Source organism: Gopherus evgoodei, chromosome 2 (genome assembly GCF_007399415.2).
Source record: "Gopherus evgoodei ecotype Sinaloan lineage chromosome 2, rGopEvg1_v1.p, whole genome shotgun sequence".
NCBI classification, from domain to species: domain Eukaryota; kingdom Metazoa; phylum Chordata; order Testudines; family Testudinidae; genus Gopherus; species Gopherus evgoodei.
This window is the reverse complement of record NC_044323.1, coordinates 229,695,364-229,712,280: the sequence shown is the minus strand read 5'-3', so window position 1 is coordinate 229,712,280 and position 16,917 is coordinate 229,695,364. Positions and strand designations below refer to the sequence as shown.

The following is a 16,917-nucleotide window of genomic DNA, read 5'->3' as shown; positions in this document are numbered from 1 at the left end:
CAAGGACCGGTTGGGGAAGTCCTTCCACTGGGAGGGGATGGGCAAGGACGTTGCCAAGTATGTCCGGTCTTGTGAGGTATGCCAAAGAGTGGGAAAGCCTCAAGACCAGGTCAAGGCCCCTCTCCAGCCACTCCCCATAATTGAGGTCCCATTTCAGCGAGTAGCTGTGGATATTCTGGGCTCTTTCCCAAAAAAGACGCCCAGAGGAAAGCAGTATGTACTGACTTTAGTGGACTTTGCTACCCGATGGCCGGAAGCAGTGGCTCTAGGCAACACCAGGGCTAACACTGTGTGCCTGGCCCTAACAGACATCTTTGCCAGGGTAGGTTGGCCCTCCGACATCCTTACAGATTCAGGGTCTAATTTCCTGGCAGGGACCATGAAGGAACTGTGGGAAACTCATGGGGTGAATCACTTGGTTGCCACCCCGTACCACCATCAAACCAATGGCCTGGTGGAAAGGTTCAATGGAACTTTGGGGGCCATGATACGAAAATTCATCAACGAATTCTCCAATAATTGGGACCTAGTGTTGCAGCAGTTGCTGTTTGCCTACAGGGCTATACCACATCCCAGTTTAGGGTTTTCACCGTTTGAACTTGTGTATGGTCACGAGGTTAAGGGACCATTACAGTTGGTGAAGCAGCAATGGGAGGGGTTTACGCCTTCTCCAGGAACTAACATTCTGGACTTTGTAAGCAACCTACAAAGCACCCTCCGACACTCTTTAGCCCTTGCTAGAGAGAACCTAAAGAATGCTCAGGAAGAGCAAAAGGCCTGGTATGACAGACATGCCAGAGAACGTTCCTTCAAGGTAGGAGACCAGGTTATGGTCTTGAAGGCGCAACAGGCCCATAAAATGGAAGCATCATGGGAAGGGCCATTCACGGTCCTAGAGCGCCTGGGAACTGTAAACTACCTCATAGCATTTCCCAATTCCTCACTAAAGCCTAAAGTGTACCATGTTAATTCTCTCAAGCCCTTCTATTCCAGAGACTTACAGGCTTGTCAGTTTACAGTCCAGGGAGATGATGCTGAGTTGCCTGACGGTGTCTACTACAACGGAAAAAAAGACGGTGGCGTGGAAGAGGTGTACCTCTCAACCACCCTGGAACGTCTGCAGCGGCGACAAATCAAGGAGCTGTGCACTAGCTTCGCCCCATTGTTCTCAGCCACCCCAGGACGGACTGAACGGGCATACCACTCCATTGACACAGGTAATGCTCACCCAATCAGAACCCCACCTTACCGGGTGTCTCCTCATGCCCAAGCTGCTATAGAACGGGAAATCCAGAACATGCTACAGATGGGTATAATCCGCCCATCTACCAGTGCATGGGCATCTCCAGTGGTTCTGGTACCCAAACCAGATGGGGAAATACGCTTTTGCGTGGACTACCGTAAGCTAAATGCGGTAACTCGTCCGGACAACTATCCAATGCCACGCACCGATGAGCTATTGGAAAAGTTGGGACGGGCCCAGTTCATCTCTACAATAAACTTAACCAAGGGGTACTGGCAAGTACCACTAGATGAACCTGCCAAGGAGAGGTCAGCATTCGTCACCCATGCGGGGGTGTATGAATTCAATGTCCTTCCTTTCGGCCTTCGAAATGCACCCGCCACCTTCCAGAGGCTGGTAGATGGTCTACTAGCAGGACTGGGAGAACTTGCAGTTGCCTACCTCGATGATGTGGCAGAGTTATGACAAGGGGTTTGAGCGCCCTAGGTGGACGGCAATTTCGGCGCCCCGTGCGCTGGTCCCGTGGCTCCGGTGGAGCTGCCACAGTGGTGCCTGCGGAGGGTCCGGTGCTCTGCGGCTCTGGTGGAGCTGCTGCAGTCGTGCCTGCGGGAGGTCCACCAGAGCCGTGCAAGGAGCCAACCGTCCGCAGACAAGACTGCGGCGGCTCCACTGGAGCTGCAGACCCTCCGCAGGCACCACTCCGGCAGCTCCACCGGAGCTGCCTGCCGCCCTGTCCGGCAAAATGACGCCCACCAATTATTCTGGCGCCCTAGGCGATTGCCTAGGCTGCCTAAATGGTAGCGCCAGCCCTGTGCAGGGGACTGCACAGATGGTTAGCATGACCAGAGACCATCGGATGCACCTTCCCCCAGCCTGAAAACCTGAGGGGGAGGGGGAGGTATTGTGTCTATTTTTGCCTGGGTTGGGGGTGCAATCAAAAATTGTAGATCAAGGGGGATGGGGTGGAGCTTAGCTCAAAGTTTAAAAACTGCTGCCTGAATACCAAAGATATCAATAAATACAAATGCATGTTGTATTTTCTCTGAGCTCTTTAATCTTGAAGTGAAGACTTTTACCCAGATGTTATCAAGCTCTTACATTAGAAGTTCACTGGCTATTTAAAATAAAGAAAGGGTGACAACATGTAGTTATGTCTTTGAAAAACTCTGAAAAATGAAAAACTATTTCTTTTATGTAACCACAGTTCCTTATGCATCAAAGTAAGCGGTTTAAATTGTTATCATTGCCTGTGCACTGCTTATATTTTATTAGGGATGGACGTGAAGCTACTCTTTGAATCCAAACATGCCCAAAGTTTGGAGTGGTTAAGATCCATATCAGAACTCTGACTTGGAAATCTATATTTTATGTACCAAGTATTTAGGTCTAGTATTTAAAATTGTTTTAAAACATATTTCTTTCCTCCCTCACCCCAAATACAAACACTCACCATGCAAAACACACAAACAACTGATTCTTTGTCACAACGTAAAAGAGAACAGAATATGAAAAAGTTGTCTGGGACATTTTTAGCTTAAAATCTTTTCTTTATTGATTAGCACACACAATGTATTTGATTGTTTAAATCATGCAGATATTTGTCTTACAAAACATTTGACCTCATAGTTGCAAATAATTGAAAATTACTTATAATTGGAAATGCCTACTTTGAGGTAAGAATTTAAAGTAAATTCTGCTGACTAAGGGTGAGCTAAATATAGTGAAATAAGTTTTCAAGTTTTTGGGAAATAATATTAAAGACAACATTCTACACATACTGGCACATAGGATGCAACCCATTCTCCTCATCTAAGGTTTGATCCTCTTTTGAAGCACAGTATGCAGATTTATAATATCTGTGGCTGTGTAAGTACAGGAATCCATTTTCTATTTCACACTATTCTATGTGCATAGCAGAATGCAGGATTAAACTCTTTGAAAAGAATGTATTTTCAATAATTGCAATGGTTTAATCACACAGCTGCCCGTGAGAATAAAGAAAATTGCATAACTAAATAACCATTGCACTACTTTAAAAATATAATACTTTTGGCCAAAATACCAAATATGAAGAGCTGAAGTCCAGGTAGAAAACTGCATGCACAATTGCACATCATCTTTTGTGTATTCAAGTGACTGCATAAACAAGTCTTGTGTTTGTGCACACAAATGTTATCTGGGCACCTAAATAACTGCGTACGCATGGAATTATGTATCTGCATAGGTCTCGATTGAACGTGGGTGTTTGAATGTGATCTCAAGCCATTTCTTTTGAAAATGTGGAATTTGGTGTTTGTCCATTAGTTGCTATTACTCTCTATCATTTCTGTTCAAAGTAAATTCTTTGCAACATGAGAATTACAACTGGAGCATGAGTGAGAAAAATATTAAATATGAGGAGAACAATATTAAATATACTCAGAAAAGGCCGAAAATTTGTTTTTTGTTACTGATCCATTCATAGTGAAGGTTATAAGATAATTTACAGGAAAAATATTTATAGGTTAATTACATAAAATAATTATACTGCACCAACAAAACATTACAAACAGAATACTTTAAAATCATATTAGGGCATGTACACATGTCAACTTACAAAGAGAATACTTGAAAATCTATGTGCTAAGGGAAATAAACATATCTAAACCTACTGAGTTAAGTGTTCAAAAGGCTGTTTGTCACTGCAGCATAAATCATTTCGTTAGTGCAAGACTTTTACCAAGTATGTAAAAAGACACTGACTCCCTGGAAAAACTGCTTTTCTGCCCTAAAAATATATGAATAATAAAGTGATAGCCGTGTTTCTCAAGTAGCTTATTAGTTTTTGCTGAGTTTTGGAACATATCGATTTATACAAGCTTAGTTTTAAAACTGTAAAAACATTTGGTGACAAATCACTCTAAAATCTGATTCAAATATGCTATCGTTGGAAGACAGAACAAAAACAAACTGATCTGTACAAGTGAAAGAAGATGTTGATTTGATTCCCTCCCTCTGCACCACTGAAAGCATCCTTGTATGATAGTTTGGCACAATACCTATCCCCAAAAGCTATATTGCACTGACAGGAGCAAGATTACTTTAGTTGTTGAAGAATCACAGTGTTAAGTATATCTGCTTCTTGTAGTGTCAGACTTTCATCTGTTAGCTCTTTATTTGGGAATGTAGTCACAAGAACAAAGTCAGCTGCTGCAAATGCAGGATGAGACTGGATAATAAAGTCTCGAATATCCATAATCCTGTTGACATAAATAGAATGGTATTATATAAACACTGAAAAATTACTAATGATTTAATTAATACAGGAATCAGCTGCCAACACCAGTAAAGGCAAAAAATTTGAATACTGCACATACAACATGTACTATATACAAATACACTTTTGATTGTATACCTATTGTGACAAAGTTCCTCCTCTGCCTTGGTGGGTCCTGCACTTTCCAGAGGATTTGCTCACTTCAGAGGTTCAGCATGGGGGAAAGGGAGGAGAACAATCCCTGCAGTCTCGTTGGTCCCATCTAGTGGTTTGGGGACAGGCCAGAGACCTTCCCCTCTGATATGACTCAGAGTCCAGGTCAACTCCTCTTGTGTCAAATAGAGAGTTGGGGGAATGGGGGAATCCTAGGCATGCCCTCTACTCCAGATTCCAGCTCAGGGCCCTGTGGATCGCAGCTGTCTACAATGTCTCCTGTAACAGCTGTGTGACAGCTGCAACTCCCTGGGCCACTTCCCCATGACCTCTCCCCAGCACCTTCTTTGTTCTCACTGCAGGACCTTCTTCCTGACGCTGTGTGTATTCCTCAGTCCTCCAGCAGCACATCCTCTCACTCCCAGCTCCTTAAGTGCCTCTCACTAACTGAAGGGAGGTCTTTCTTTTAACCAGGTGCCCTATTAGCCTACCTGCCTTAATTGGTTCTAGTCGCTTCCTAATTGGCTCCAGATGTCCTAATTAGCCTGCCTGCCTTAATTGGTTCTAGCAGGTTCCTGATTGTTCTGGAATAGTCCCTGTTATTTTACGCAGGGAAAAGGAACCTGCTTAATCTGGGGCTAATGTATCCATCTTCTACCACTCTCCTGTAGCCATCTGGCTTGACCCTGTTATACTATATTTTGATCATATTCTTCAAACAATTAGGGTGATAATCTAGGGATTCTTGCTTTCTGAGTACAAGGACTGAAAAGAAGAATGGATGTATGGTTTGTCTTATCATACAATAGGAAGTTACTCATCTTGTAAAATAACCTTGAGCTGTGTCCTTCTATAAGTGCTCCACTTCACGTGTGCACATGTGCCTCTTGAGTCCTTGCTCAGAGATTTTCAGCTAGCCGTGTCTGTTTAGCTATGCATTCATCTATGCCTCTGTTTAGCTATGCATTCGTCTATGCCTCCCCAAGGCTGTATAGGTGTGTGCAGGAAAACTGGCCTCAGTTCCTTCTCTACCCAATTGTCCCCTAAGGAAAAGTCTGAAGCACAGGGGAAGGAGGGCAGGTGCTGGAGCACCCAGAGGGTGACACATCTCAAAGACTGTAGTTACTGCACAAGTTGAGTAACCTCCTCTTCTGTGTGTCCCCCCACTGGTGCTCCACTTCAGGTGACTTCTGGGCAGTATCCCCAGAAGGAGGAGGGAGCTTCAAAACAGAGTCCAGAACTGAAGATGATACTGTAGAACCTATTGATGTATCAGGTCTGATGACACAGATGAGGAAGTGAAGCTGGAATACAGGCTTGGTTCCAACACCCTTGGTGACCAATACAATCCTCCCTGTGATTGGTCAAAAACGAATTCCTGAAGGGGCAGGTTGGTGAACCCCTGACCAAGACAGAGGAGACTGATTGAAAGTCTCCCTCGTTCTCCTCCATGTCATTCCATGGGGGTGGAGGGCACCCATTGAAAATGGTGGCGATTCCTACGGTGCCAGAGGACAGTAGCCCAGAGACTGGCGTCTCGGTACTGAAACGCACTCAGTACCCATAAGAAGCAGGGATTCCGGTCCATCAGATACCATAAGGTCCTCAGAATACTGGAATTCCTGTGATACTGAGAAGGGATCCAGTATCGAAGCAGTAGCCCAGGCCATGGGCACCAAAGCCAATGGTACTGATGATGATTGCACTCCAGGTGAAGAGGGGGGTCATGCCAAATGCACTGGCTCTGATAGCTGGATAAACTGATCAGTACCAATGGCTGGGTTAAGGGGAGTAATGGCACTGCTGGCTGGGTCGGATGCACTGGTACTGACTGCTGGGCTGAACTCAACAGTGTCCCATGCCTGTGCTCCTTGTGAGTAAAGGAGAGGAGTCTTTGGCCTCAACAGTACCCTCAGAGACCATAGACTTGGCGGGGAGACTTGGTCTTTTCTGGAGCTGGCTCTTTGGAGTGAGAGTCCACACTTCTCTTTTTGGGAGGCTTCCCAGAAGCCTCCAATATCTTCCCTTCCTTGGGGGAAGCTTGCCCCAGTGTAAAAGGCATGCTCTGGGTTTGTCTGAGGACAGGTATTTGGGAGGTGGGAGGTATCTCTTGACGCAGTTCTGGTTGCAGGGGCTGTTCCATCACGAACAGTCTTCGCTTGATTTCCCTGTTCTTCCTTGGCCTAGACTTGAGGACCAAGCAAAAGTTGCACTTTTGAGAGATATGGGACTCCCACAAGCAATGACCACACTTTGAGGGGCAATCATTTACAAGAATAGCCTCTCAGCAGGAGAGACAGCATCTGAAGCCTGGTGAGCCAGGCATGCCCTGCCAGGAAAATGAGTCTCCCAAAGGAAAAAGGGGTACAGAGAACAAAACAATTCCCCCAAACTATCTATACAAACTAATTGTAACTACTACTACTAATAGTCTCTCCATAGTAGTCGTCCATTGCTGATGACGACGATATTACAATTCTTATCTATGGATACGCATATGAATCTGAAGTCCAAGCCCTGATGCACAGAGTCGGCCGCACTGAGGGCGCAGGAAGTCCGTGTCCATGATATTTGACAAGGCAGCTCTATGGCGTCTTTCACATGCAGCCTGGAAACGATTTTGTCAATCCCGCTCAAAGCCATGGCATGCTAATCTTATAGGAGACTAACAGTGAGTCCTGTTCCGAGCTGTTTGCTCAAGTTCTTTGAGATTGATCCCAGACCACTACAGACTGCATTTCAAGTTATACCAACGACACTTCTTTGTTTTGTCATGCCTCAGCTCCCCATACAGGATGTTTTGGGAGATGATGGTCTTACATTCTGATGACATGTCCAGTCCACCTAAGCTGTGCTCTCAAAAGCATTTCCTCGATGCTGGCTGTGTTTGCTCTAACTATACCACCCTAACTATACTACTCAACTAATTATACTACTAAACTAAGTATCTTAACACTAAGGAAAAATAGAATGGCCAAGGTAGATACACTAAGGCTCCGTCTCAGGCCAAAGTAGTTGAGAAAAAGCTAAGGGCAGTCTGCCTACACACCCCTACTTAACCTTGGTGTCAGACACAGGGCAGCACAGGGCACATGCGAGAGCTGAACAGACACTGCTAGCTGAAAATCTCCAATCAAAGGCTCAAAAGGCACATGAGCACCTGGAGTGGAGCACCCGTAGAGACACATCTTGAAGAATGAAGGTGGTGGCATAGGAGTTCAATAGATAAACTCGTTTTATTTTTCAATGTAATTTACTCCTTCAGTAGTTTGAGTACATGCATAAAATCCAATACACAACAACATGGAATGACAGAGCTAAAATAAATTATGGCAGTTCCTTAATCAGCTTCAATTCCCAGTGATCAGCACTGTCCCTACTTCCCAGCCAGGGTCAAATCTGAATGAAAAGAGATGTATTACACTGTACCCCTGTGGTGTAGCTAGGCATCAAAATTTGGGTGGGCCGCAAATCACGGTGGACGGGCAGTGTCCAATACCTGAGCTCCCACCTTTATGGTGCATGGTTCCAAAATAAAGGCCATGCATAAATTGACTTAAACTCAGCATTCAGACAGACTGATTCTGGTGGGTCTGAGTGAGTTACGATACACACAGGCCCACCCATGTCTACACTCCGATGTACCCTGAAAGTCAGCAGACTACCTCTGACAGAAAAATGGTGGTTGGGGACAGGAATATGTTCCAAAAACAAAGTCTTCTGCTGAATACTCGATCTATCAGCCACAATCTTAAAAACTGTCAGCAAAAGTATGACATCATAAGTAGTGTCAACACACAGAAGAAGAAGTCATCTTTAAGCAAGCCAAGATGCAAATAATATAGGGCTCGAAAAAAAAATTAATGCTGAAAACTTCTCCCAGAAGAAAATAATAAGCCTGTGCAATCTTTGAAGAGTTAGTGTAATATGTCCTCTTTAACCAACAACTAAGCAAGCAGACAGCAGCACTCTGCAGTAGGTGTAGTTCCTTACTGATCCTCTACCATACATTGGCCAGTGAAGTGTGCTCTATATTGACATTACCAGTGCTTGGATAACTACAACAACTATGTGAGAGAAAGGGTCACTATTGCCTAACACAATACGTGGAAACAAATGCTGCTGGCTATTGATGCTACCTGGGAGCAGGTTGGGGTCCAGAATCCCCCTTCCATTCCTGGATGGCAAAGCTCCTTCACGACTGGGAAAAACTTCCTCAATAATGGGGAAAAGCAACATCCTGGGTTAAATGTTATACCAGTTTCCCAGCTTGAGCTGGTCAGGAACGTTCAGTGCAGTGGTTTGTCACAAAATGCTGATCTGCCAAAACTTTTTGCAGGAACACGCCAGTTTCAACAAAACTTTTGTCTGGAAAGGTTTCCTGGGTTGACGATGGAATTTCTGGTATAAATGAGACAGACAGACACCCTCCACCACCATGACCAGAATAGCCCATTGGTTAGGGCGCTTAACTGGACATGGGATATCCAGGTACGAGTCTTGCTCTGACTGATTCAGACCAGGGACCTGAACATAGGGCACTCACCTGGGATGTGGGAGGCTATGCACCAGGCATTGACTATTCTGGAGAGCATCTCTCTCTGGCTCTTTGCAACTACCTAAAATGTCACTGTTTTGTCCATATGCAGAATAAGACGGTTACTCACCTTTGTAACTGTTGTTCTTCGAGATGTGTTGCTCATATCCATTCCAGTTAGGTGTGCGCGCGCTGCGTGCACGTTCATCGGAAGATTTTTACCCTAGCAACACTCGGTGGGTCGGCTGGGCGTCCCCTGGAGTGGCGCTGCCATGGTGCCAGATATATACCCCTGCCGACCCAGCCACCCTTCAGTTCCTTCTTGTCGGCTACTCTGACAGTGGGAAGGAGGGTGGGTTTGGAATGGATATGAGCAACACATCTCGAAGAACAACAGTTACAAAGGTGAGTAACCGTCTTTTCTTCTTCGAGTGCTTGCTCATATCCACTCCAGTTAGGTGATTCCCAAGCCTTATGTAGGCAGTGGGGTCGGAGTGAAATGTGGCAGAATGTAAACTGCTGAGCCAGAAGCTGCAACATCTCTTGACTGTTGAACCAGAGCATAATGCGAAGCAAGAGTATGGACCGAGGACCATGGAGCTGCGCGATAGATCTCGTGGGTAGGTACACGAGCCAGCAAGGCGGCAGATGAAGCCTGAGCCCTGGTAGAATGCACGGTGATGTGGCTTGGGGAAGTGTGAGCCAAATCATAACAAGTGCGGGTGCACGTCATCACCCAAGATGAGATCCTCTGAGAGGAAACAGGTAGGCCTTTCCTTCAGTCTGCTACTGTGACCGAGAGTTGGGGCGTTTTACGAAATGGTTTTGTCCGCTCAATATAAATGCGAGTGCTCTACAGACGTCCAGGGAGTGCAATTGTTGCCCCCATTGCGTTGAGTGTGGTTAACATGAAAGGCCGAAATCACCTTAGGGAGGAAAGCCAGGTGTGGTCGTAACTGCATCTTGTCTTTGTGAACATAGTATACAGCAGAACCACCGTAAGAGCCCTTAGCTCGGAGACTCGTCTGGCCGATGTAATGGCTACAAGGAAAGCTGTCTTCCAAGACAGGTATAGCAGTGAGCAGGTGGCTAACGGCTCAAATGGGGGAGACATAAGTCTGGTTAAAGCCAGGTTGAGGTCCTAGGTTGGGGCTGGGCGGTGTACTTGACGGAGTAAGCGCTCCAAGCCCTTGAGGAACCTCGAAACCATAGAGTGTGAGAACACGGAACGACCACCTTAGCCTGGGTGGAAGGTAGAGATGGCTGCCAAGTGTACCCTCAGCGATGACACCGCTAGGCCCTGCTGTTGTAGGCCAGAGGGCGGTCCAAAACAGAGGGGATGGAGACCTCAGTAGGAGTAAGATCAAGTGTTTCATACCTGTAGGAGAAACGCTACCACTTGGCCAGGTATGTTGACCAGGTGGAAGGCTTCCTGCTACCCCGGTTTAGTTACGCAGCAGCCACACCGTGAGGTGAAGAGACTGCAGGTCTGGGTGGCGAAGCCTGCCGTGGTCCTGAGTTATGAGGTCTGGGTGGAGTGGCAGGGTAATTGGGTTGGCTATTGACAGGTCGAGCAACGTGGTGTATCAGTGCTGCCTGGACCATGCTGGAGAGATCATGATGATGCGCGCTCTGCCCCTGCAAAGTTTGAGCAGGACCCAATGAGCCAGGGTGAACGGTGGGAAGGCATAAAGGAGTTGGCCCTTCCACGACATGAGGAAAGCGTCCGAGATCGATCTCAGGGAGAGACCTTGGAAGGAGCAGAACCTCAGACATTTCCTGTTCTCGCGGTAAGCGAACAGGTCTATGTGGGGAAAAATCCCCACTTCTGGCAACAGAATGCATCACATCGGGGCAGAGCGACCACTCATGAGACAGGAACGACCTGCTGAGTCGAAGCGCCAAGGCATTCCAAACGCCTGGGAGAAAGGACGCTACCAGATTTATCGAGTGGGCTATGCAAAAGTCCCAGAGATGGATGGCCTCCTGACAAAAGGAGAAGGACCATGTCCCTCCCTGGTTGTTTATGTAGCACATGGCCGTTGTGTTGGCTGTAAACACTGAGACACCACAGCCTCGCAGCTGCTGCTGGAACCCCTGGCACGCCAGGTGGACTGCTCTCATTTTTGGACATTGATGTGGAAAGCCAGCTCCTGAGAAGACCAAAGGCCTTAAGCTCGAAGATGACCAAGGTGAGCACCCGAGCCGAAAGATGATGCGTCCATCGTCAGGGACAGTGAGGGCTGGGGCAGATGGAACAGCATCCCTGTCCACATCAGGGAGGAAGTTAGCCACCATTCTAGGGAGCCTAGGGTGCTCGAGGGAATGGTGACTATCATGACCAATAGGTCCCTGTCCGGGCGGTACGCCGATTTGAGCCAAACTTGGAGAGGACAGAGGCGGAGCTTGGCGTTTTTAGTTGCAAACTTGTAGGCAGCCATGGGACCCAGGAGACCGAGACAAGTGCGAGCCGAGGTCGTTGGGGAAAGTCTGCAGACCTCGGATGATTGTTGCCATCGCCTGAAACCGCGGCTGTGGTAAGCAGGCTCTGGCTAGGTCGGAGTCCAGGGTAGCTCCTAGGAAGTCTAACCCCTGCGTGGGAACCAGAGTGGATGTTTCTATAGCGATCATCAGGCTTAGATGTGTGAATAGGTCCTTGACGATGCCCACATGCTGAGTGACTTGTGTCTCAGAGTCTTCTCGGATAAGCCAATAGTCCAGATACAGAAAACACATATCCGACATCGGCTGAGGTGGGTGGCGACTACAGCCATACACTTGGTTAATACCCATGGGGCTGCAGAAAGACCAAACAGCAGGACCGTAAACTGGAAGTACTGACGGTTGGCTAGAAGCGGAGGTATCTCCTGTGCGGAGGGAAGATGGCGATGTGAAAGTACGCGTCCTTCATATCGAGGGCGGCATACCAGTCTCCAGGATCCAAGGACAGGATAATGGTTCCCAGGGATATCATGCGGAACTTCAACTTTATCATAAACTGGTTGAGTCCTCGCAGGTCTAGGATAGGTCTGAGACCTCCGTATGATCTGGGGATTAGGGAATAACGGTAGTAAAACCCCTTACCCCTTTCGTCCATCGGCGTCTGCACCTCTTGTAAGAGGAATTGCTCTTGAGAGGGGTCCACGAAGAGGGACAGAGCTGGAACAAATTGAAGGTGGTACCCATACTCCACCATATGTAGGAGCCAGCGATCTGAAGTTAACTGGGATCACGCCAAGAGGAAGTAGGAGTGGGATCCCGCCTGTAACCGGTACGCCGCTCTCGGGCGCACCTTCGCAAGTTTGTCTTTGGTCCTGGTGGTGATTGCGAGGGACGTCGATCTTGGCCCTCTAGGGGTCTTGATGGTCGTCTGCGACCACCTCGGCCGCGCCGTCTGCCAAAATCCTGTCCATGGCTAGGCACAGAGTACGGCGGTGTGGCTGAGGACGGAAAGGCCTGCGTTAGGTCGTCGGCGTATGCACGCTGAGAGAGCGCATTAGGACCCTGTTGTCCTTCAGGCTTTGCAATCTGGGGTTGTCTTCGCCGCAAAGAGGCCTTTACCATCAAATGGTAAGTCGTGAATGGTATACTGCCGCTCCGACCGGAGGTTTGAAACCTGAAGCCATGAGATGCTCCTCATGGTAACACCTGATGTCAGAGCCCTTGCTGCTGCATCCAACGAGGCCTGGAGGGAAGCTCTGGCCACCTTTTTACCTTCCTCCAAGAGGGCAGCGAACTCTTGGCGGGAGTCTTGAGGGAGAAGCTCCATAAACTTATCCATCGTCACCCAGGTGTTATAATGATATGGGCTAAGCAAGGCTTGTTTATTTGCCACGCAGAGCTATAAGGCCCCTGCAGAGTACACCTTGCGGCTGAGTAGGGTCATTCGCCTAGCCTCCTTCGATTTCAGGGCTGGCGCCTGCTGGCCATGCCATTCCCTTTCCTTAACGGACTGAACGACTAATGAGCAGGGAGGAGGATGGACATACAAGTAGTCGTACCCCCCATTAAAGAATTGGCATTCGCCTGGATGGTCCAAATAAACGGGTATGGCCCCTCTAGTGGGGCAACCGCCGATAGAATGTCCACTACCGGGTCCCCTACCTCCAGGACCTCCTCCACCTGGAGGTCCATATAGGGTGCTACCCTCCTTAGGTGGTCCTGATGGGCTCTCAGGTTGTTGGTGGGCACATCAGAATCGCGGTCCTGAGCATAAGAGCTGTCTGCATGGGAGGACACTGATGCGTGTCCGGATGGCCATGTAGGTGCTGAAAAATTGTGGTCAGAGTCTCTGACTCTACCGGACCTTGCCCAACTCGGCACTGGGGACCGGTACCGGGAGGCGTACCGGTACCTGGAACAAGATCTGGACCTGCGACCAGAGCGGTGTTGGGAGGTCGACCGAGATCTCGAGGCTCGATGTCGGGAGCGGCTACGGGAGTCACGGTGCCTGTAGCGGTGCCGGGAGCTGGAACGGTGCCGAGAGTAGCGGGTCGGCGAACGGGACACCGACCGGTGCGGCAAGTGCGACCGGTACCGAGGAGGAGAACAGCACCGGGACTGCAAGTGGCGTCGGGAGCGGGAGTGCCGACGGGACCTGGAGCGTCTGAGGGACCGTGATCATGAATGGTGCCGTTCTGCTGTGCCGACAGAGGATGGTTGTATCAAGGGAGGTTTGCCAAGAGACTGTATTACCCGCACCGGCAGTGCCGGAGGTTCAGGGAGCATCTACTCTGTCATGGCAATGAGATCCCTCGCCACTGGGAATGTCTCCAGTGTGGAGGGAACAGTAAGCTCAACCACAGCGCGTACCGGGGAGCTGTCAGTTACCGGATTCAATGGCCCTCGTGGGACTGGGATCGACGGTGCCGACATCGTTGGTGCCTCGGCAGGTGTCGGTGCCGGGCGATCCAACTTAGACGAGCTCTCTGGTGCGGTGCAGTTGACACGGAAGCAGCAGGAGCAGGGAGCTCAACCACGGCGCATGCCGGGGAGCTGTCAGGCACTGGCAGGAGGAGTCGTGGGCTTTCTCGACCTCGGAGAGAGGGAGCGATGCCGAGTCGACTTCGGTGCTGGCGACGACTGGTGCCAAGAGGCCTTGGCAGTGCCAGCAGGGTCCAGTGCCGGGGAGGCGCTTCTGTCTGCCGATTGACGAGCGCTCGGTGCCGAAGGTGGAGGGGTAAGTGAAAGTCCTGCTCCATTTTGTTCTCGGCTTAAAAGCCTTGCAAATGGGGCACTTAGCTGTGAAGTGCGATTCCCCGAGGCATCTCAAACAAGAGTCATGCGGATCTTCTGGCGGCATCGGCTTGTGGCAGGCCGAGCACGGTTTAAAACTCGGTGAGCCGGGCATGGGCTCCGGCACCGGGTGCGGGGAAGGGGCTATTCCCCGAACCCCGCTAACTATTACTAAACTAACTATGCTAGTAAAGAAAAAACATAACTATAGAAAAAACATATAACTTCAGTTCCTTCTTACCGCCCGTGTCGGTCGTTGGAACAGTGGAGCACGGCTTAGCTGACCTCCACTTCCCTAGCTACTCGTAGTTACAACAACCGACACGGGCGGTAAGAAGGAACTGAAGGGAGGCTGGGTCGGCAGGGGTATATATCCGGTGCCACGGCGGCGCCACTCCAGGGGGCGCCCAGCCGACCCACCGAGTGTTGCTAGGGTAAAAATCTTCCGACGAACATGCACGCGGCGCACGCACACATAACTGGAATGGATATGAGCAAGCACTCGAAGAAGAAGGGAGTATTTTTGAAACCTCAACAATTTTAACAGGACAGGAAATCTGTTTCCTGCGCAGCTCTATTCCCAACCTGCCAGCATCGCCATTATTTTAATTGGACTGTGCCTCAGTCACTTTGCTCTCAGCCAAATACTGGCAAAGAAGAGAAGTTGTACTATTCATGTCTGCTAAAACAAAGAGCCCTAGCATTGCTAGTCCCTCTGCCCTTTGCACCATAGCCGAAACTGTCTCACTCTACCTACCATAGCTCTCACATACATGTAGAGAGGGAAATGTGACAACAGTATAACTTTGCCAAACTCTGAACAAATGCACCCTTAGAACGGATAAGTAATTGCATAACATCACACATCAACCAGCCAAACAAAAGTGCTTCTCAAACCAATATCCAGAATATGAGTATGGACGATGAATATACTATATGGAGATATACCTATTTCATAGAACTGGAAGGGACCCTGAAAGGTCATTGAGTCCAGCCTCCTGCCATCACTAGCAGGACCAAGTACTGATTTTGCCCCAGATCCCTCAGTGACTCCCTCAAGGATTGAACTCACAACCCTGGGTTTAAGAGGCCAATGCTCAAACCACTGAGCTATCCTTCCCCAAAATTATATGAATTTAACAGTTACCAAATGCCTGAATCTGATCACCTCCAAAAGTGTTATTCTACATTAAGTGTTCCTCTACCCCAAACTTTCATAATTAATAAACTGCTTATACACTTTACCCTGTTTTACCATCATTCTTGCCTTTTTATATGCCAGCTGCTATTTTAGTTCCTTTTCTATCTACTAGATACAAAACAATCTTACTGAAATAAGCATAGTTACTTCTATCTCTATGGCATTAGTTTACCTGTGTGTTTGATTGAATCTTTGTATCAAACGGCTTCCATCCGCTAGCCTGATCTGAATTTTAGTTGTTGCAATGGAGTCATCAATCAAAATAGTTGCATTAAGAATGGATTTATCCTCTTCTTCTGGGGAAGAAGGTGTACTGACAATTTCAGGTGTGAGGCTAAAAGATTGAAGTATAGGTGTTACTGAAAGCACAATTGAAAAAGATGCATTCTAGAACATTTATCTTTCTTTTCTATCTGAAACCAGTATCATGCACTGTATACAAATTGACTTGAGTATTGAAAAGAGTGTCAAAATTGTTTGCATTAATATATGGATAAGATTTTAAATATGTGCATTTAGTTACACAAGAACATTTTCTCCATATATGACATTTCTTGTACATGATTTTTTTATATACAGGACTATTTCATGTAGGGATATAAATATTGTTTAAAAAGTTAACCGTTTAAATGATTTAAAAATATTTCATTTAAATGGTTAACTGATTAAAGGGCCAGAGCAGGTGCAGGGGTTAACGGTTAAGGTGGGTTAACTGGTAAGACTAATGCTTACAGGTTAACCGGTGAACATTTTACATCCCTAATTTAACGCACATCACTACTATAAAAGGGAAGGCTAATACAGTTGCATAATTATATATATCTATGGATAGATTATCATAAAACAACGTTTTTGTGTATGTTAATACTAGAGCATGAAACAACATGTGCATGATTTTAATTTTATTCATTGTACCTTATGGGCCATATTTGGAGATAATGTAAGTGGTTATGTAAATTATACATTGGCAGCTGGTCCTAAGTGCTTTAGGTTATGCTTTCATACACCCTGTTGACTGTGCCTGCTACAACCTCTCTTTGTCTTTTCACCCTCTCAGGATATTATTTATGCTGATTTACTGATATTTAGTTTACACCACCATTTAAGTCACCTCTGAATTTGGCCTTTTACGCACAAGAATGCTGATTAGTATAGAAATTGGTAAATCTATTGTAAAGATGGTGAAGGGAAGTGTTTTGGCTCTGGTTAGGTGTAGCTAAGCTTTGATTTTGGGTTGGAGATTGAATCCTGGTCAGGATCTGAATCTGAGAGTGCTATAATCTCATGATAGA

General features: G+C 47.4%; 1 protein-coding gene across 4 annotated transcripts in view; it reads right to left on the bottom strand.

Moving 5' to 3' along the window:
- Positions 1–2,769: 2,769 nt before the first annotated feature.
- Positions 2,770–16,917, bottom strand: part of UBXN2B (UBX domain protein 2B) — a 305,419-nt gene continuing 291,271 nt past the window's right edge. For all 4 annotated transcript variants that reach the window (XM_030553142.1, XM_030553140.1, XM_030553141.1 and 1 more), the window contains 2 exons: positions 15,798–15,959; positions 2,770–4,482 (listed from right to left, as the gene is read on the bottom strand). In XM_030553142.1, the coding sequence (XP_030409002.1) occupies positions 4,320–4,482; positions 15,798–15,959 (325 nt within the window). In that variant the 3' untranslated portion in view covers positions 2,770–4,319. The remainder of the gene's footprint in view (positions 4,483–15,797; positions 15,960–16,917) is intronic.